This window comes from Centrocercus urophasianus, unplaced genomic scaffold (assembly GCF_019232065.1).
Source record: "Centrocercus urophasianus isolate 14NV4802_14NV808 unplaced genomic scaffold, USGS_Curo_1.0 seq_47, whole genome shotgun sequence".
Classification (NCBI taxonomy): domain Eukaryota; kingdom Metazoa; phylum Chordata; class Aves; order Galliformes; family Phasianidae; genus Centrocercus; species Centrocercus urophasianus.
Genome location: NW_024885055.1, coordinates 1,839,606 through 1,853,970, shown reverse-complemented (window position 1 = coordinate 1,853,970; position 14,365 = coordinate 1,839,606). Strand labels below are relative to the sequence as shown.

Below are 14,365 nucleotides of genomic sequence, written 5' to 3'. Positions count from 1 at the left end.
CAGTAGGAATATTATTATTTTAATAATAAAGCAGTAACTATTTTTTCTCTGCCTTTCTTTATTGCCCTCTGCTCTGAACAGAAGGAAATCATTAACAGCTGGAAGATAACTAAGCATCAAAGTGACTTTTTCAACACTTGTTTTAGGAAGGAATATTAGAAGAAAAAGAAATTAGGAACATGGCATTTTCTTTATATTAATTCAAGACTACATGAAGTGAACAGAAAGTGTTTCGCAGTAAATGCTGTTAGAACACGCAGAGCTGCGGTGCCAACGTGCAGCAGTGGTTATTGGAATGTTTCAGTGACATATTAACAGATCTTTGCTTAGAAACTTAACTTCCTTAACTCACTTCCAGCAAATGGATTTCCAGTCAGAATTGACATCATTTCTCCTCTTTCCATTTCAAAATAAATTCTTTCACGGCACAGTGGCACATTTTTGTGGAAATGGCTTTGCTGAGAAATGGAAAGGCAGGATCTGGACCAGTTCCCTGCACGAGCTTTGCAGTATCCCCAGAAAGTGTCGTGATCTTTATTTGGTGCCCAGAGCATTGCTTAAGCTAGTGAGGGGAAAACTAATCTCTTGCGCTTTCATTGGCAGCACTGTCTCATAGACTGATCCTAATGGGGTGGAAATGAGCTCAGCTGCCTAATTCTGTTAAAAACATAGGCTTTTTTCACACATGAATGCTCATCTACTTCCTTCTAGCCTTGTCGTTAAAGCCATGGCAGCAAAGAATCAAGCCATAGTTGCTGAAAACAAAACACACTGCTTTTTTTTCCACTTCATTTCTTTCTTTCTTTCTTTCTTTTTTTGCATGCAGTAAGAAATGGCAAGTGCAAGGGGCTTCATTCACCCACAAAAATAAAACTTTACAGAATAAAGATCTTGAAGTTGACAAATGAGCTTTGGCCCAACCTCATGACTAACTAACTTGTTCATTAGCTTTGAAACTTTCAGTCGTACCCCAAACATTGTTTCAGAACCAAAAACCAAGAGCTGTGCATCCCCATGACCGGACGTGGGTCCTCACAGCATGGCCTCCCTCCAGCTGTGGCAGCCTTCCCAAGGCTGGGCTGTGTCACGGCGTTCGGTGCAGTAACAGTGCTCTTTGTTATGGGAAAGCTAGCTGATGGGGGATCAGTGAGTTATGAACAAAGTGAGCAGAGTGTAAATCTACTTCTGCCTTTCCACTGGCCTGCAGATGAGGACACGGCCAATTTCTGTAATGCGGACTGGCAGTTTTATGCCTCTCTACATTTAGGTCCATTAGAGTTGACCTTCCTGTGCTCATTAAAACCTCAAGTTTTTAGTTCCAAGACAAATGGACCAATAAGGGACTTGGTAGAGAAGCTTAGAAACTGATCACCAGCATGATTTGTGTGGCTTTCAATCTTCATTACATCCCTCTGCTTTTTTCCTTTCTGAAGACTGCAGAGAGTTTCCTCGTGGCAAACTGTAGTTTCATTCTCTGAGCAAGTGTGGCATCCTGGCATGGAGGGGGACTGCATGTGTGTAGCTTTATGCACAGGTTCATGCACAGACACGAAGGTCCCTACGTTCAGGTTTCACCTGTCTTATAAGCAGTGTCCTCTCTTAAGAGGCTCAGTAGTTTTTCTGAAGAACCAGTTTATCCACACAATGTATCTGTGTTGTGCCTAAAGCCTGCACTGAAATTCTGTAAGAGTAATTTTTTAGTGTCTCACCAATCAGTGGTGGTGAAGAAATGCTGGTCCTGCTCCTCTCATCTGCTCTCTGCAACCTTTGCTCTCACTTCTTCCTAGGCCTCCTCCTTCTGTGAGCCCTTTTGCTTTACAGACCTGCCGGTCCGATGGCACTCAGAAAGGGCACTGATCCTGGCTCCCTGTCTGTGTTAAAGCTGTGGTGGTGTTGAAAGCAGATTGGGAAAAGTCTCAAAGGCAGAAATCTGGGCAATCCCATTGTAAAATCTACCTGGCTGCTGCGTTGCTGACCATGACCTGAGGAGTTACTTATTGATGCTGCTGCCTGGTGACATCCCAGGGAGCTGACAAAACTGAGTTAGTTAAAGCCAGAGAAGAGCCATTGGCACTTTGTAATCAGTGCTGGATAGTTTGCACCTACAGGAAGGTGCTGAGAGAGATTTTGCTTTTGTCCCTCTTGTGAGCAGCTGTTGAAGCACACCAGGATTCTGGCTGTTGCACTGTAGCAAGTCTGGCTTATTAATTGAGTCAGAAAATCCAGAAGAATGGGAATGGCTCCTATTGGGAACATGGACATCTTTGAACAGAAATTTTACAGCCAGATAAGCTTAGGGATAAAGTTATTCTGCTTTATTTTTTGTAGGTTAAAAGTGCAACCATCACGTAGGAAATGAGCAATTACTGGGCTATTGATTTTTTTCAGAGCCAACTTTTATCCTTCTTCCACCATCCCGAGGGGCATCTATAGCAGTTTGAAATAAACACTTGTCCAGATATGTACATTCACACAATAGTTATCCATCCATGGCAGTAATGACATTGCACTGCTGATTTCAACTTTCTATTGGAAGAAAGACATCAGCATGAAATTAGAATGAAACAGCTTCCCATATGTTGTATTTAAACCCTGTCTAAAATACACTGCAGACAATACTCAGGCACAGGAATTTGAAAATCTCTTGGCCCAGTGAAAGGAATAACTGAGAAAATAAACAGGTTGGTATATTCTACTCTACCTGGATTTCCAACCACTCACTCCTGAGAACATCTCCTCCCTTTGTCTAGTTGTATTTCTATGGCTGTGTCAGTATCTCCTTTGTCCTACGTAATTATCCAATCTCAGCATTCTTAGCAATTGAAAACACAGATTTTTTATTTTATTTTATTTTTCTGCCAGTGTGCTATATTGTGGGGAGAATATCACTAGAAATATCATTAAGCACAGAAATATCATCTAGTCATTATCATATGTGGATTTCTCAAATCTGGGTGCCTATTGCTGATGAAAAAGGGAGTTGTTGCTTCTCTTGAATCTTCAGAAGATGGGATGAGCTTCAAGTGGCTTTGGCAGCTAAGGTATCACCATAGCCCCCTCAAAGCCAGTGCTTCATCAGCTGGAGGCTCTTTTCACTAGGCTGACAAATAGACATGGAAAACTATTTTTCATAGTTTTTTATTTTTGAAAGGTTTCCTAAAGATCATGGAGAATTTTGGTTGCAGATTGCATGGACAGAAAAGGAAGCTGCAGTTAGAAAATGTGAGAAGGCCTATCTGCAGGAGCAGTGCTTCTCTCTGCTGTTTAGAGTAATTCAACAGATCTATGGCTGCATAGAGGAAACCCCTCAAACATTTGTTTCCCTGCTATTTTGATTACCTCCTTTATTTTTATGGAGATAATTTATTCTTTGTCAGGAAGTGCCTTATACAGCATTGCAATCTTTTCCTCTTGTTCTGTTTGAAGCTAACAGCAGAGGTACACAGAGAAAGAGGTAATCAAATTAAATACATATGCATGTTAATAAAATTGCACAAATAAATTTTATTTATACGTAATAAAATAAACAGATTCATAGGAAAAAAAAACACATTTTACTTCTGTTTGCCAAAGACCAAGTGGTTTACCTGCTTTGTAATTTTGCTTACATTAGCATATTTAATAATGCTTTTGCATTTAATCATCAAAATGCTCCATAATCCCCATTTTCTTCCCAGCCATGGAATAGCACCGCTAAGTGTTTCCATGATAGATGTTTTTAATAACGTCATAATTGCTCCTTATTGTTGTTTTAAATGATTATCTTTAAGTTTGTTAGGGAACAACAGTTTTTTTGGTACCAGAAGAAGAAAGCTTTCTTTTTACCATTTCCAAATGGGAAAACACAATTTGGAACCTTGTGTTTTCTACAATGCAGAATTCAATTAAAATTTGCAACTGAAACAAAACCAAATTGATCAAAAAATGAAGAAGTGCTGGGACTTGCAGTGAAATGGTTGTGTTAACTGTTGCAAGAGCTCACTCCCTAGCTTAGCACAATGTCAGTGATCCAGGTTATTTCATAGCTCCTTTATAATGGATCAGCTGTGTGGCACTGCTCCTTCATTTCTCACAGAATGCCATCAGATGGCCTATTTTTGATCATCAGCTGTAATGACACCTATTTCTTTGTGACGTGGGGATGAGTTGATTGCATGTACTTCAACAAGCAGCTTGTTTGCTCCATGGCCATTTTGCTGTACTAGGTCCCTTCCTTTTTTCTCTTTTTGTTTTCTCTGTTGAAACTCTTCTCTTAGAAGACACCTTTCTGTATAATTGTCTGCCTTCAGCTTTCTCTGCCCTGTCTTTGGAGCGGTGACACCTGAACCGTTTAAAAAGAAATTCCAATGAGGGAAAATTTTGTTAAGAAGGAAAGAATAAGGGCAAGAAAGGCTGAGGAGCTCTGCCTAATCAATGTTTTTATCTGTCATATCTGAAAGGGCATTTGTACCACATTCAGGCTGGGAAGGCATTGAAATATGATGGGCAGCATCTGTATGCTTTGTTATGCTCAGCAAAGAAACTCTGTCACCAAAAAGACATGCAGTGCTTCAAGAATGCACAGAGCTCTGAAATGTCTGCCATAGGATGAGGATACAGGAGGTGTTTATAGAATAATTCGTCTGTCCGCATCTCTGAAGAGGTGTACAGCACTCACTGGTGTTGTCTGTTTGATCCTGAGCAGTCACACACATTTGAATTGGATAAAACATACCAGTATAAAACATACCTTTTGCTTTGTTTTATCTTGCTACATTATTTTGCTAGTAGGTATGTTTCCCTTGGCATGCTGCATCCTATGGATGTGTAAGGAGGAAGATGGAAAACAGGGAGTCAAGGTGAGATAGAGAGGGCTTCAGCCCTCATCTAATACCTGCACTCAAATCATTGCCAGACAAATTACTGTTTAGGTTTCCATCTGTGAAACAAAAAAGGTGTCTGTAGAACAGGTAGGAACCTAGAAAAGAATCGTCCCGTTTTACTGTTAGTAGGAATGTTGTTGCTTTCGCATGAAAAGTAGTTAGTCTCAATTTATTCTCAAAGTGAAATATTCTATGAAGTTCTCAAATCTAGAAAGGCTATTCTGTGATGCTACCAAATTTATTTGGTAAGTGAAGATGAATTTAAATACTTTCTGGACAAAAGAGAGAGGTCATAGCACGCAGGTAGCTGTGAGACCAGAGTTTTGGTCTTACTATTAACTACCAATGCACGCAGGCATCTCCCTGTCTGTTAGAGAGCCTGCCTAGGAAGGAGCAGATGTGGGCCTTATTAGAGCACCAGATGTGAATTGGGATCTAGTTGGAGTGACTGGCCGATGAGCTGAGGGGTGAGAGTATTGAGGGCAAGGCACTTTGACATACATCCTTCTCTAGTTGATCAGGAAACAGCAGGACTCTCACCAAGCTGCTGCCCGATTTTCCTCCTTTTGTGCTTTCTCAGCCTCAGTCATCTACTGCCGGGAAACGATGTAATCAGCGGACAACTGCACTGCTAATAAACACCGCCTCTTTCCCCGTAGGGTCAGGAAATGTGGGCAGTGGGGCCTCAGAACATTTCCACTCAGTACTGTGTCCTTACTGACAGTAACAATGCCTTGCAATTAGGCCCCTGCAGCAAGTAGTTAACCTGAAGAGCAACAGCTGATTTTCTCTATTTAACTTCTCTGCTTAACCTAAGCTTCATCTTCAAACTCTGGTGCTTTGCCATTACGACTTTTATTCTTTGGTCTTCCATAGGTGGACAGAGATACAAAGCAGAGACAATTGCTATTAATAATCTAAATCAAGTTCTGCCCTTCTACAATCTCACCTCGAGTGAGATGACTCTAGTGAACAAAACAAGATCTGTAAAATTCAATAAGAAAATTACAGAAACAGCCATAAAAGTACACTTTCTGTGAAATGGTGATAGCAGGAGATGCAGTTTCTGAACAGTAGCAGTCACCAGTGGGTCAAAAGCATCTGTTTACGTGGATCTGAATGATCTGCTGGAGTTTGTTTCCATCCTGGCCACTGGGCTATCACAGTTCAGCAAGGTTCCTGGCCAGCTACATCTTGCAGCGTCCCACTGAAGTAAGGATAGGTGTGGAAGTGTTGGTGAGAAATACAGTATTAAAAAATACTGTTTGGTCCTTGATTTTGATGTAATTAATAGTTCAGTCAGGCTGAAAGGAAAATGAAGTGTTTGCACAGTGAAATCCCAGAGACTATGATTTTCTTTGTACGGATTCAAGGCTAGTTTTAATAGATCAGTGACAGCTGTTTCATTGCTGCTGCCTGTTAAGAATTTTCATGGGTTTTCCAAGGTCTCAGTACATGTAGAAACTTCAGTATATGCAGGTTCCACTGATGTCTTAATATATATGATCCATCACTATTCAGATTGGGTCAGACTGCTTCTGTCTTGCTTTGGTAGTTTTTCTGTACAGCAGAAGTTGAGATCTATATTAGCAACTTCTCTTCAACTAGCCAAATAATAATTTCTAGTTTTCTCCTTGCTTTATTGGAAAGCTATAATTTTTGTATTCTATACAGAATTGGAGCAGTTTGTCCACTCTTCAGGTATTTCCAATAGTAGAAGATTATAGAGAATAGTTCTGTTGGAAAGAATGTACAGATATCATCTAGTTCAACTGACCTCTTCAGGGCTAACCAAAAAGTAAAGCATATTAATGAGGGCATGATCCAGTTTCCTCTTGATCACTGAGAGCCCCCTTGCTGGGAGTCTTGTTGCAGTGTCTGACCACCCTCACAACAGGGCAGTTTTTCTTCATGCCTGGTCTGACTCTCCCCAGCACTGCTTTGTGCCGTTCCCATCCTGCCACCAGTTCCCATGATCACAACTCAGCACCACCTTCTGCTCCCCCTCCTCCCCCTCCATCACTGCAGACAGCAGTGATGTTGCCACTCAGCCTCCTTTTCTTCAGACTGGACAGCCCATATGTCCTCAGTCTCTCCTACCTGGAATGTGTCTTCCAGCCCTCTAAACATCTTTGTTATCCTCCTCTGGACTCTTTCAAGGACTTTGGCATCCTTTCCATACTGTGGAACCCAGAACTGCACACAGTTCTCAAAGTGAGGCCACATCAGTGCTAAATGCAGCAGGAGAAACACCTCTTTTGATGAGACAGCCATGCTGTTTAATGCAGCCCAAAATATGGTTTCCCCTCTAGGCCACACTCCTGGCACACGTTGAACCTGCTGCCACCAGCACCCCCAGATCTCCTTCTGCTAAGCTTTAGTTTACTCTTTTAGGGAAAATAAGTGATTGCACTATGAAAAGTAGTTTATGTTATACAGCAGACCCAGGGAAATGGGTACTACGGACCTTTTGAGACTAAGATTGAAAAAGAAGGATATGTACTTGCAAAGCTGAAGTGCAGGAGGAATTAAACTGGGAAAGTAGTAAGACTGCTGCCCTTTAAAAACAATACAGAATCTCATCTTTAACAATAAGTTTCAGTGGCTTATGCTGTGGAGGAAATTGGTGTGGCAACAGGAAAACATTTTCAGAATTACATAGTCTTAGCTTCCAGGAAAAGGAGATTGAAAGATGAGATAAGGGTGCCAGAAGGAATATAAAGCTTTGCAGGTCTTGTGCTTCAATTTACTGATGTGATTCCAGCCTCATTTCTCCTTCTCTGAACCTAAGGTTTAAATAGTTTTTACTTATTTATACATTCCTCTTGGCTAAAGAATCTAGAAGGCCATTAGATGCTAAACCTCTACACTTTTGGAATCTCCTGAGGATATGGGTATTTCTGAAACTTGCATCCCATTTCTGTTTTCAGTGCAAAACCCGAATCACTTCCCACCTCACTGCCACAACCCTACACCACTGGACTGATAAATTTCACATTTTAATGACATAAGCCTGAAAAACGATAGCTTTTGGGATAATGCAGGATGTTCTGTGTTCGTGTAGTGGGGTCTCTGGACAATATCTGAAATCTGGAGTTTAGTTTCTTGCCTTATAATTCAAACCCACCTGCTGTTCATAGCCAGGTTACTCTACTAAAAACATTGTGCTGAGAAAAAAAAAATAAATCAGGATATATCATAGAGCATTTATGATACAATTACGGAGTTAGAATTTGAGATTGTTCAACACGGACCAGCTTGGGAGACTTAGTTTTGCGAAACTAAGAAATGAAAGGGCTAATGTGAACAGGGTGAGATAACTAGGAAATGCAGATAATCATCCGCAGCAAAGGTTTTGGACGTGCACTTTAATGAGCTGATGCTGAATCAGTCTCATTTCTTACTCACCAGTAGTCAACACACCTGACGACAATAAACCAAACACCCTCTCATTGCCCATTCATTCTATAACATGACGGACTTAAATAACTAATTTTAAAAATGCTATAACATTAGCATGGAGGTTAATTGCCATCTTCAGCTGCACCACTGCCAAGACATGACATTTTTGCAGTGTCTCGGCCCCAATCTGGTTTGGAGTCAGGAGTTGTTTACCTTGGAAAGCTCTGAAGGACATTCAGCTGGTTTTGGTTTTCTTTGAATGCTTGCAAAGCCAGGATTGTGCTAATTGTTACAGTTTCAGAGGCTGGAAGTTGTCACAGAAACATTATTTGGTTCAGCTTAATTACGTATACAATAAATCTACAGAAATGTTCTTTCTGTGGTCTTATAGTAAAGCAATGATCAACTGTTATGAATAAGTGTCCATATATACATGCATACAAACTCTCTAATTTCTAAATATATGTATATATATGTAAAGACAGGGTGTGCTGGAGAATTTCCTTTAAGGTGTTTTCTGATTGCTAGAGAAATGACATGGCTTATCTGGAAACAGATTCAGTCATTAGATTTAGACCCCACATCCTTTAAAAACTGTCCTATTTCAGACGTGTATGTATGTGTCCAAGTAGTGCTCAAGCTGGGAGGAGCTGTTGGCTCTCCCAAAAGTGCACAGACCTTGCAGGGAGGTCTTGGCATACTGCTGCACTGGGCAGTCCCCAGGCAGGCCCTCAGGTACCCAAATGGAGAGGCACAGACTGGTTTTGCTTTTTAAAAAAATTGCTTAGGTTTTTATTGTTGTTATTTTGTGTTGTCCTTTTAAATTGGCTATGGTCCAGTGTTGAAACGAAAGTCCCAATGGAGCAACTGGAATAGACCTTCATGCTGCACTTCAGCCCTTCTTCCCATCCAAACCAAAGTCTTCTGCTTCTCCAAAGGAACAGCCGCCTCTGTAGCTTCATTAAATTTGTGGATGACGCTTAACTGGGAGGAGCACTGATTGCCTTGAGAGTACAGAGGCTCCAAAGTCTTGAGAGATTTGAGGGTAGTTTCTGTCTGCACAAAGAAGAGAAGTGCTGGGCTGTGCAGCTGGGACAACCCTGGCAGCCCCACGGAAAGAGACCTGGCGGTTCTGGCTGGCAGCAAGTTGTCCACAAGTCACAGTGTGCCCTGGCAGCCAGAAGGGCCAGCTGTGCCCTGGGGTGCATCAGGCCCAGTGCTGCTGGCCGGGCGAGGGAAGGGGTTGTCCTGCTGTGCTCTGGGTGCCACAACATAAGAAGGGCATAAAGCTGTGAATAAACTGCTTGTTGCAGTGTGTTTTTTGTTTGTCCGTTAGTAGATTGTTCACAGCAGGGATGTTGTGCTCCTTCAAGAATCAGTGGAAAGATTTTCTTCCACTTTTACTGTCTTCCAGAGTAGTGCAGCTTCTATTTTGGAGTCCCAATAACTTTTTTTATTTCCATAAAAATGTTCCCTTATAATTTCAGCTTGTGAAAGGAACAGAATGGAAGAAGTGGGCAAAACACTAAATTGCAACATCTATCAAAATGTGTGGAATAATGTATTTTCTAATTATTTTTCTTTTATATATATTGAACAACAAAGCAAATGAGCTCGCCGAGTTGAAGAAATGTCAGATAAACAAACTGTGACACTTGTCGTGTTATTACCATCTGACATGTCTCAAACACTGATTTTACTAACTCATCTTTCATTCTTTATATCTGCATGAGTAACGACGCATGCATTTATATTTCATAAAAAGGGCAAAGTCTGTAGTCAAAGCTTCTGAGTTATGCTGTTAAAAATAAATTAAGGAACAGCAGGTGAAAATGATTCTTACACATGAATATTCAAACTTTACCTCAGACAGATACTGTGGAAAGAATAATACAGGATGATGAAACTTTGTTGAGACTAAAGCATTGATGTGCTCTGAAATAAAAGTGGCATAAGGTTGAGCTGGCTCACAAAATTTACTGAAAGAGGGGCATGGTCTGCTCGTGTACGCCATTGCCAAAACATGCAAGAGTGCCTCCCAGGAATTAAAAATGGAGGGAGCATCAGCACTAGGGCAGAGGATGTCTGGCAGTGTCCGTCTTGGTTCTTGTACTCCTGTGCCTCAGTCAGAGCAGAGTGGGCTTGGGGCTTCAAGGAGGGTGCAGGAGTGTAATGGTGAGAGACCTGAGCCCGTTCCTTCTCTTCTGACTGCTATTTTCTTGCCTCACTTAGGTAGGTCTGCATTCACTGAGGTATTGGGAAGGAGTGTGTGTGTAAAAGTGAAGAAAGCGCAGCTTTAAGCTTCAGCTTTAAGCAGTACTTAAATCGTGCTGCCATTGTTGGGTTTGGTGACATTTCACAGGACTCAGAAGCATGACCTCTGTTCAGTGCCCTATCACAGGATTTTCACTGACGGTTCAGCAGCTAGAATACATTAGTGGGTCAGACTTTAATTTCCCTTTGCCTTTGTTCCTTCTCTCAAAAATGTAATATCGCTTTTACATTGTAAAGGCAAGAGCACTCAGAATTGGGAGGGACCCAGATACTCTGGCAATATGGCAGGAGGCATATTAATGGTGGCCGATTTCTTTCAAAGTTGAATTAATCTGTTATTTCTCCTGTTATTTATTTTCTCTTTGCCTCACAGATCCTGTTCATGGACCACAGAATGTAGAAGTTGTTGATATCCGTTCCCGGCAGCTGACATTGCAGTGGGAGCCCTTTGGTTATGCGGTGACCCGCTGCCACAGCTACAATCTCACAGTCCAGTACCAGTATGTCTTTAACCAGCAAAAATTTGAGGCAGAGGAACTCATCCAAACATCTTCCCACTATACCTTGCGAGGTCTTCGGCCGTTCATGACCATCAGGCTGAGACTGGCCCTTTCTAATCCGGAAGGCAAAATGGAGAGTGAGGAGCTGGTTGTGCAGACTGAGGAGGATGGTAAGTTATGCTGGGTTTGCTTGCTAGCTTCTTTTTTTGTGAAGGCATTGTAATATTTTTGAACTGTAAATAACAGCATAATCTTCTGTCCCAGAAGACTTATAAATGGCTTCTCTGGACAGGATGTACGTTACGCAAGTTAAATTTGTAGGTATAAATAATTTCCATTTTACAGCAGTGTTCTTGAAAGGGCAGGACTCCCTGAAGTGCTTGGAAATGACAAGCACCAGTTTGAGCAGTTACTGAACAGCAGTAGGTTTAATTCTGTAAAAGTTGTGCTCTGAACTACCCAGGACCTACAGAGCAGCTTCCTTTATCATATGGGCAAATATAATTCTGACATTAGTCTTTTTTTTTTTTTTTTTTTTTTTCTGGTTCCTTTACATCACAGTCCCCAAAGAGTTATAATGTCTTCCTTTCTAAAGTGTGTTTTTTCTTAATGCTGACCTTCTAGATGTAGCATTTTATATATGCCTCAGATGTTAAATTCTTCTGGTGCTAACTCTTCCATTCCGAGACAAAAGAACACTTTTCAAGAAGTACTGATGGAAAGCTTTAAAGTGTTATTATCCTATCTGAGCTATTTCAGACTAAGAACTCTCCTAAACTACAAGCTTCCATTCTATCTAGTGTTAAAAAGAAATGTTCTTCCTCTGCCAGAGCAATAAGAAGTTGCTTTCCTAAGTTTCTCTCAGCTGAAAGTGATTCCAGACGTCTAATATATCATACAAGGGACTTAAGAGGATGGCAGATCTTTCTGAAAAAATGAGTGGGGTTTTTATCAGTCAGGCTTGGAAGTGTACTTAGTTATCTTTCACAGCATTAAAATTTTGCTTGGGTAGGTGGATTTTTAGGTGGCCTTGTAGCCATCTTGAAACATAAATCTTATGTTGTCCTTAACTAGGGAAATCAATCTTTCATATTGATAAAGGTGTGCAGCTCATAGCATCTTTATGCCGAGGTGCAATCTGGCTGTTTAGGTGGATGGAGCTTTGCTGTTGTGTAGGTGAAGGAGGACACAGTATATTTCCTACTGAGTGTAACTGTCCTTTAGCACTGTGTCCAAATGATTCTGTCCTCAAACACTCTCCATCCTGTGTATCTGATGGAAGACAGGCAGATGGACAAGATTTAGCTTGTAAGCAAAATGTAAATACACAGCACTGCAGTCTTACAAATTAGCAGAGAGCACACTAAGCTTTTAAAAGAGAATTATTCGTGTCCTGCCTTGTCCACCTGTGTAATGCCTTGAGTTGTCATGTGCATATATCATCTGTAATGTTCCCAGGTGGAAAGCATGAGATAGGGAAGGCATTGTCCAAAGGAGCTGGAAGAGGAGCTGAAATTGCTCACTGCAAATAATTTTTGAAGGAGGCTACACTGCCTACATTATTGCTGATCCTCACAGTGTGTTTGAAGGGCAAATCCTGCTTCCTTGTGGATGTGCTACTCTTCCAACTCTCAAGCAGTTTGTTGATGCAACAGTGTCAAGTTTGTTAATGACCCGATATTGGTGAACTTTTTCTAGATAAAGCACAGCTCCACTGGAAATACAAGGATGTTGTGTTCCAGAACAGGGAGAGAATTAAAGAAAGGCTACTCCCTGTAACTACACTCCTTGACATGGTGTGGGCATTGTGGACATTTCTGCAGTGTTACAGTGATGATGAGATGGCCTGGGGAGTCTAAAGCACAGAAAAGAGACATTTAAATGATCAGAAGGTTGTATCAGAACTCAGACAAAAGGAACAGCGTGCCACCTCATCACTCTTCCACGTGGTAAGGACAGGCCTAGGTTATGTTCCTGCCTCAGTGAGTCAGAAGACTTCCATAAAAGCAGTGCAGACCAGCTGAGCGCAGCGCTGCCAGATAGAACAGTGAGCACTGCTGGTGCTCTCCTCTGGCCAATTTGCTGAGGTGGCTCAATGCCTCACTGCACTGCGCTGCAAGGACGTGCCATGAGGTTATCCAGTGGTGCAGCAATACATGCAAGCAGGAAGATCTTCATGCACTGTTCTCAGAGAACTGCAAATATTACTGCTTACATTACCTTCTGTACATCAAGCTTTATCTGCAGAGTGTAAATTACTGTTATTTGCACTAATGCAAATAGGTGTGTTTGAGGTGAAGTTGAATTGGTTTCACTTGTTTAAGTTCTTTATATTTAAAATATTTATTTTTTTCATCTTAATATATGAATAGAAGAGAAGCTTAGAAAAATATGAACATACTGCAATACTGGTTAAAAATAAATGCTTAATTTGGGGTAAAATTAAACATCTATTTTGTGATGTTGTATGGAAGCAGGAAGCATAAGTCTGTGTGTTTATGCAAGGAAAACTCTTACAGGTGGTTTAGTGGATAAACAAATAAATTCATTTTCTGTAGTTTTGGTTCCTTTTTAAGTACTCAAAGATTTTCTACTGTGGGATGAAGGCATACTGGAGCCAGCTTTGTATTATCATGGATTCTGATTTTGTTTCTCACTTAGTGATTTTCTTTAATTACTATTATTTTTATTTTTTATTTTCAGCAATGAACTTTGCCTGATGGTCTCTTGGTGTCTTCAGATGTGTGTGGCAGCTGGAGCTTGTGGTAGCTTCTAACACAGCATTGTGTTATGCTATTTTTTTTTTTCTTCTGTAGTTCCTGGACCTGTTCCCTTGGAATCCATCCAGGGAGGACCTTTTGAAGAGAAGATCTATGTTCAGTGGAAGCCTCCAAATGAGACAAATGGCATCATTACACTTTATGAGGTGAGGAGAACTGGCTTTTGTCAAACCACGTATGCCATAGGGCCTTTCTCATATGTGTTTAAGCCAGTCATGAGCTCTGGGAGATTTCAGAAAACACTATGATAAGCCTGAATAAAATACATAAGAATATTTGAGATATTCTGCTGTTGTCACTGAAAAAGTGTTCCAGTTCAAGGCATGTGGGGACTGGGGGGAGGAATGCTTCACCAGTATTTGTGGCAAATTTTGCCAAGGGATAATCCTTTACTGGAGTCAGAAGTTGTGTTTTGTTGGTCATTGTGCAGTCACTTGGAAAAATCTCTGCAGATTGCAAAGGACCTGTCCTGAACTCAAGCAAACCCTTGGAATTTCATGGCTTTTGCAGGTATAATAGGCTATCCTCTGTATATGAATGAGGAGTT

At 41.1% G+C, this 14,365-nt stretch overlaps 1 protein-coding gene across 1 annotated transcript in view; it reads left to right on the top strand.

Annotated features, from left to right (window-relative positions):
• PTPRT (protein tyrosine phosphatase receptor type T) overlaps positions 1 to 14,365 on the top strand; it is a 305,115-nt gene that overhangs the window by 153,815 nt on the left and 136,935 nt on the right. Inside the window, exons 7-8 of the mRNA XM_042834507.1 lie at positions 10,912 to 11,208; positions 13,855 to 13,964. Coding sequence (XP_042690441.1) covers positions 10,912 to 11,208; positions 13,855 to 13,964 — 407 coding nt within the window. The remainder of the gene's footprint in view (positions 1 to 10,911; positions 11,209 to 13,854; positions 13,965 to 14,365) is intronic.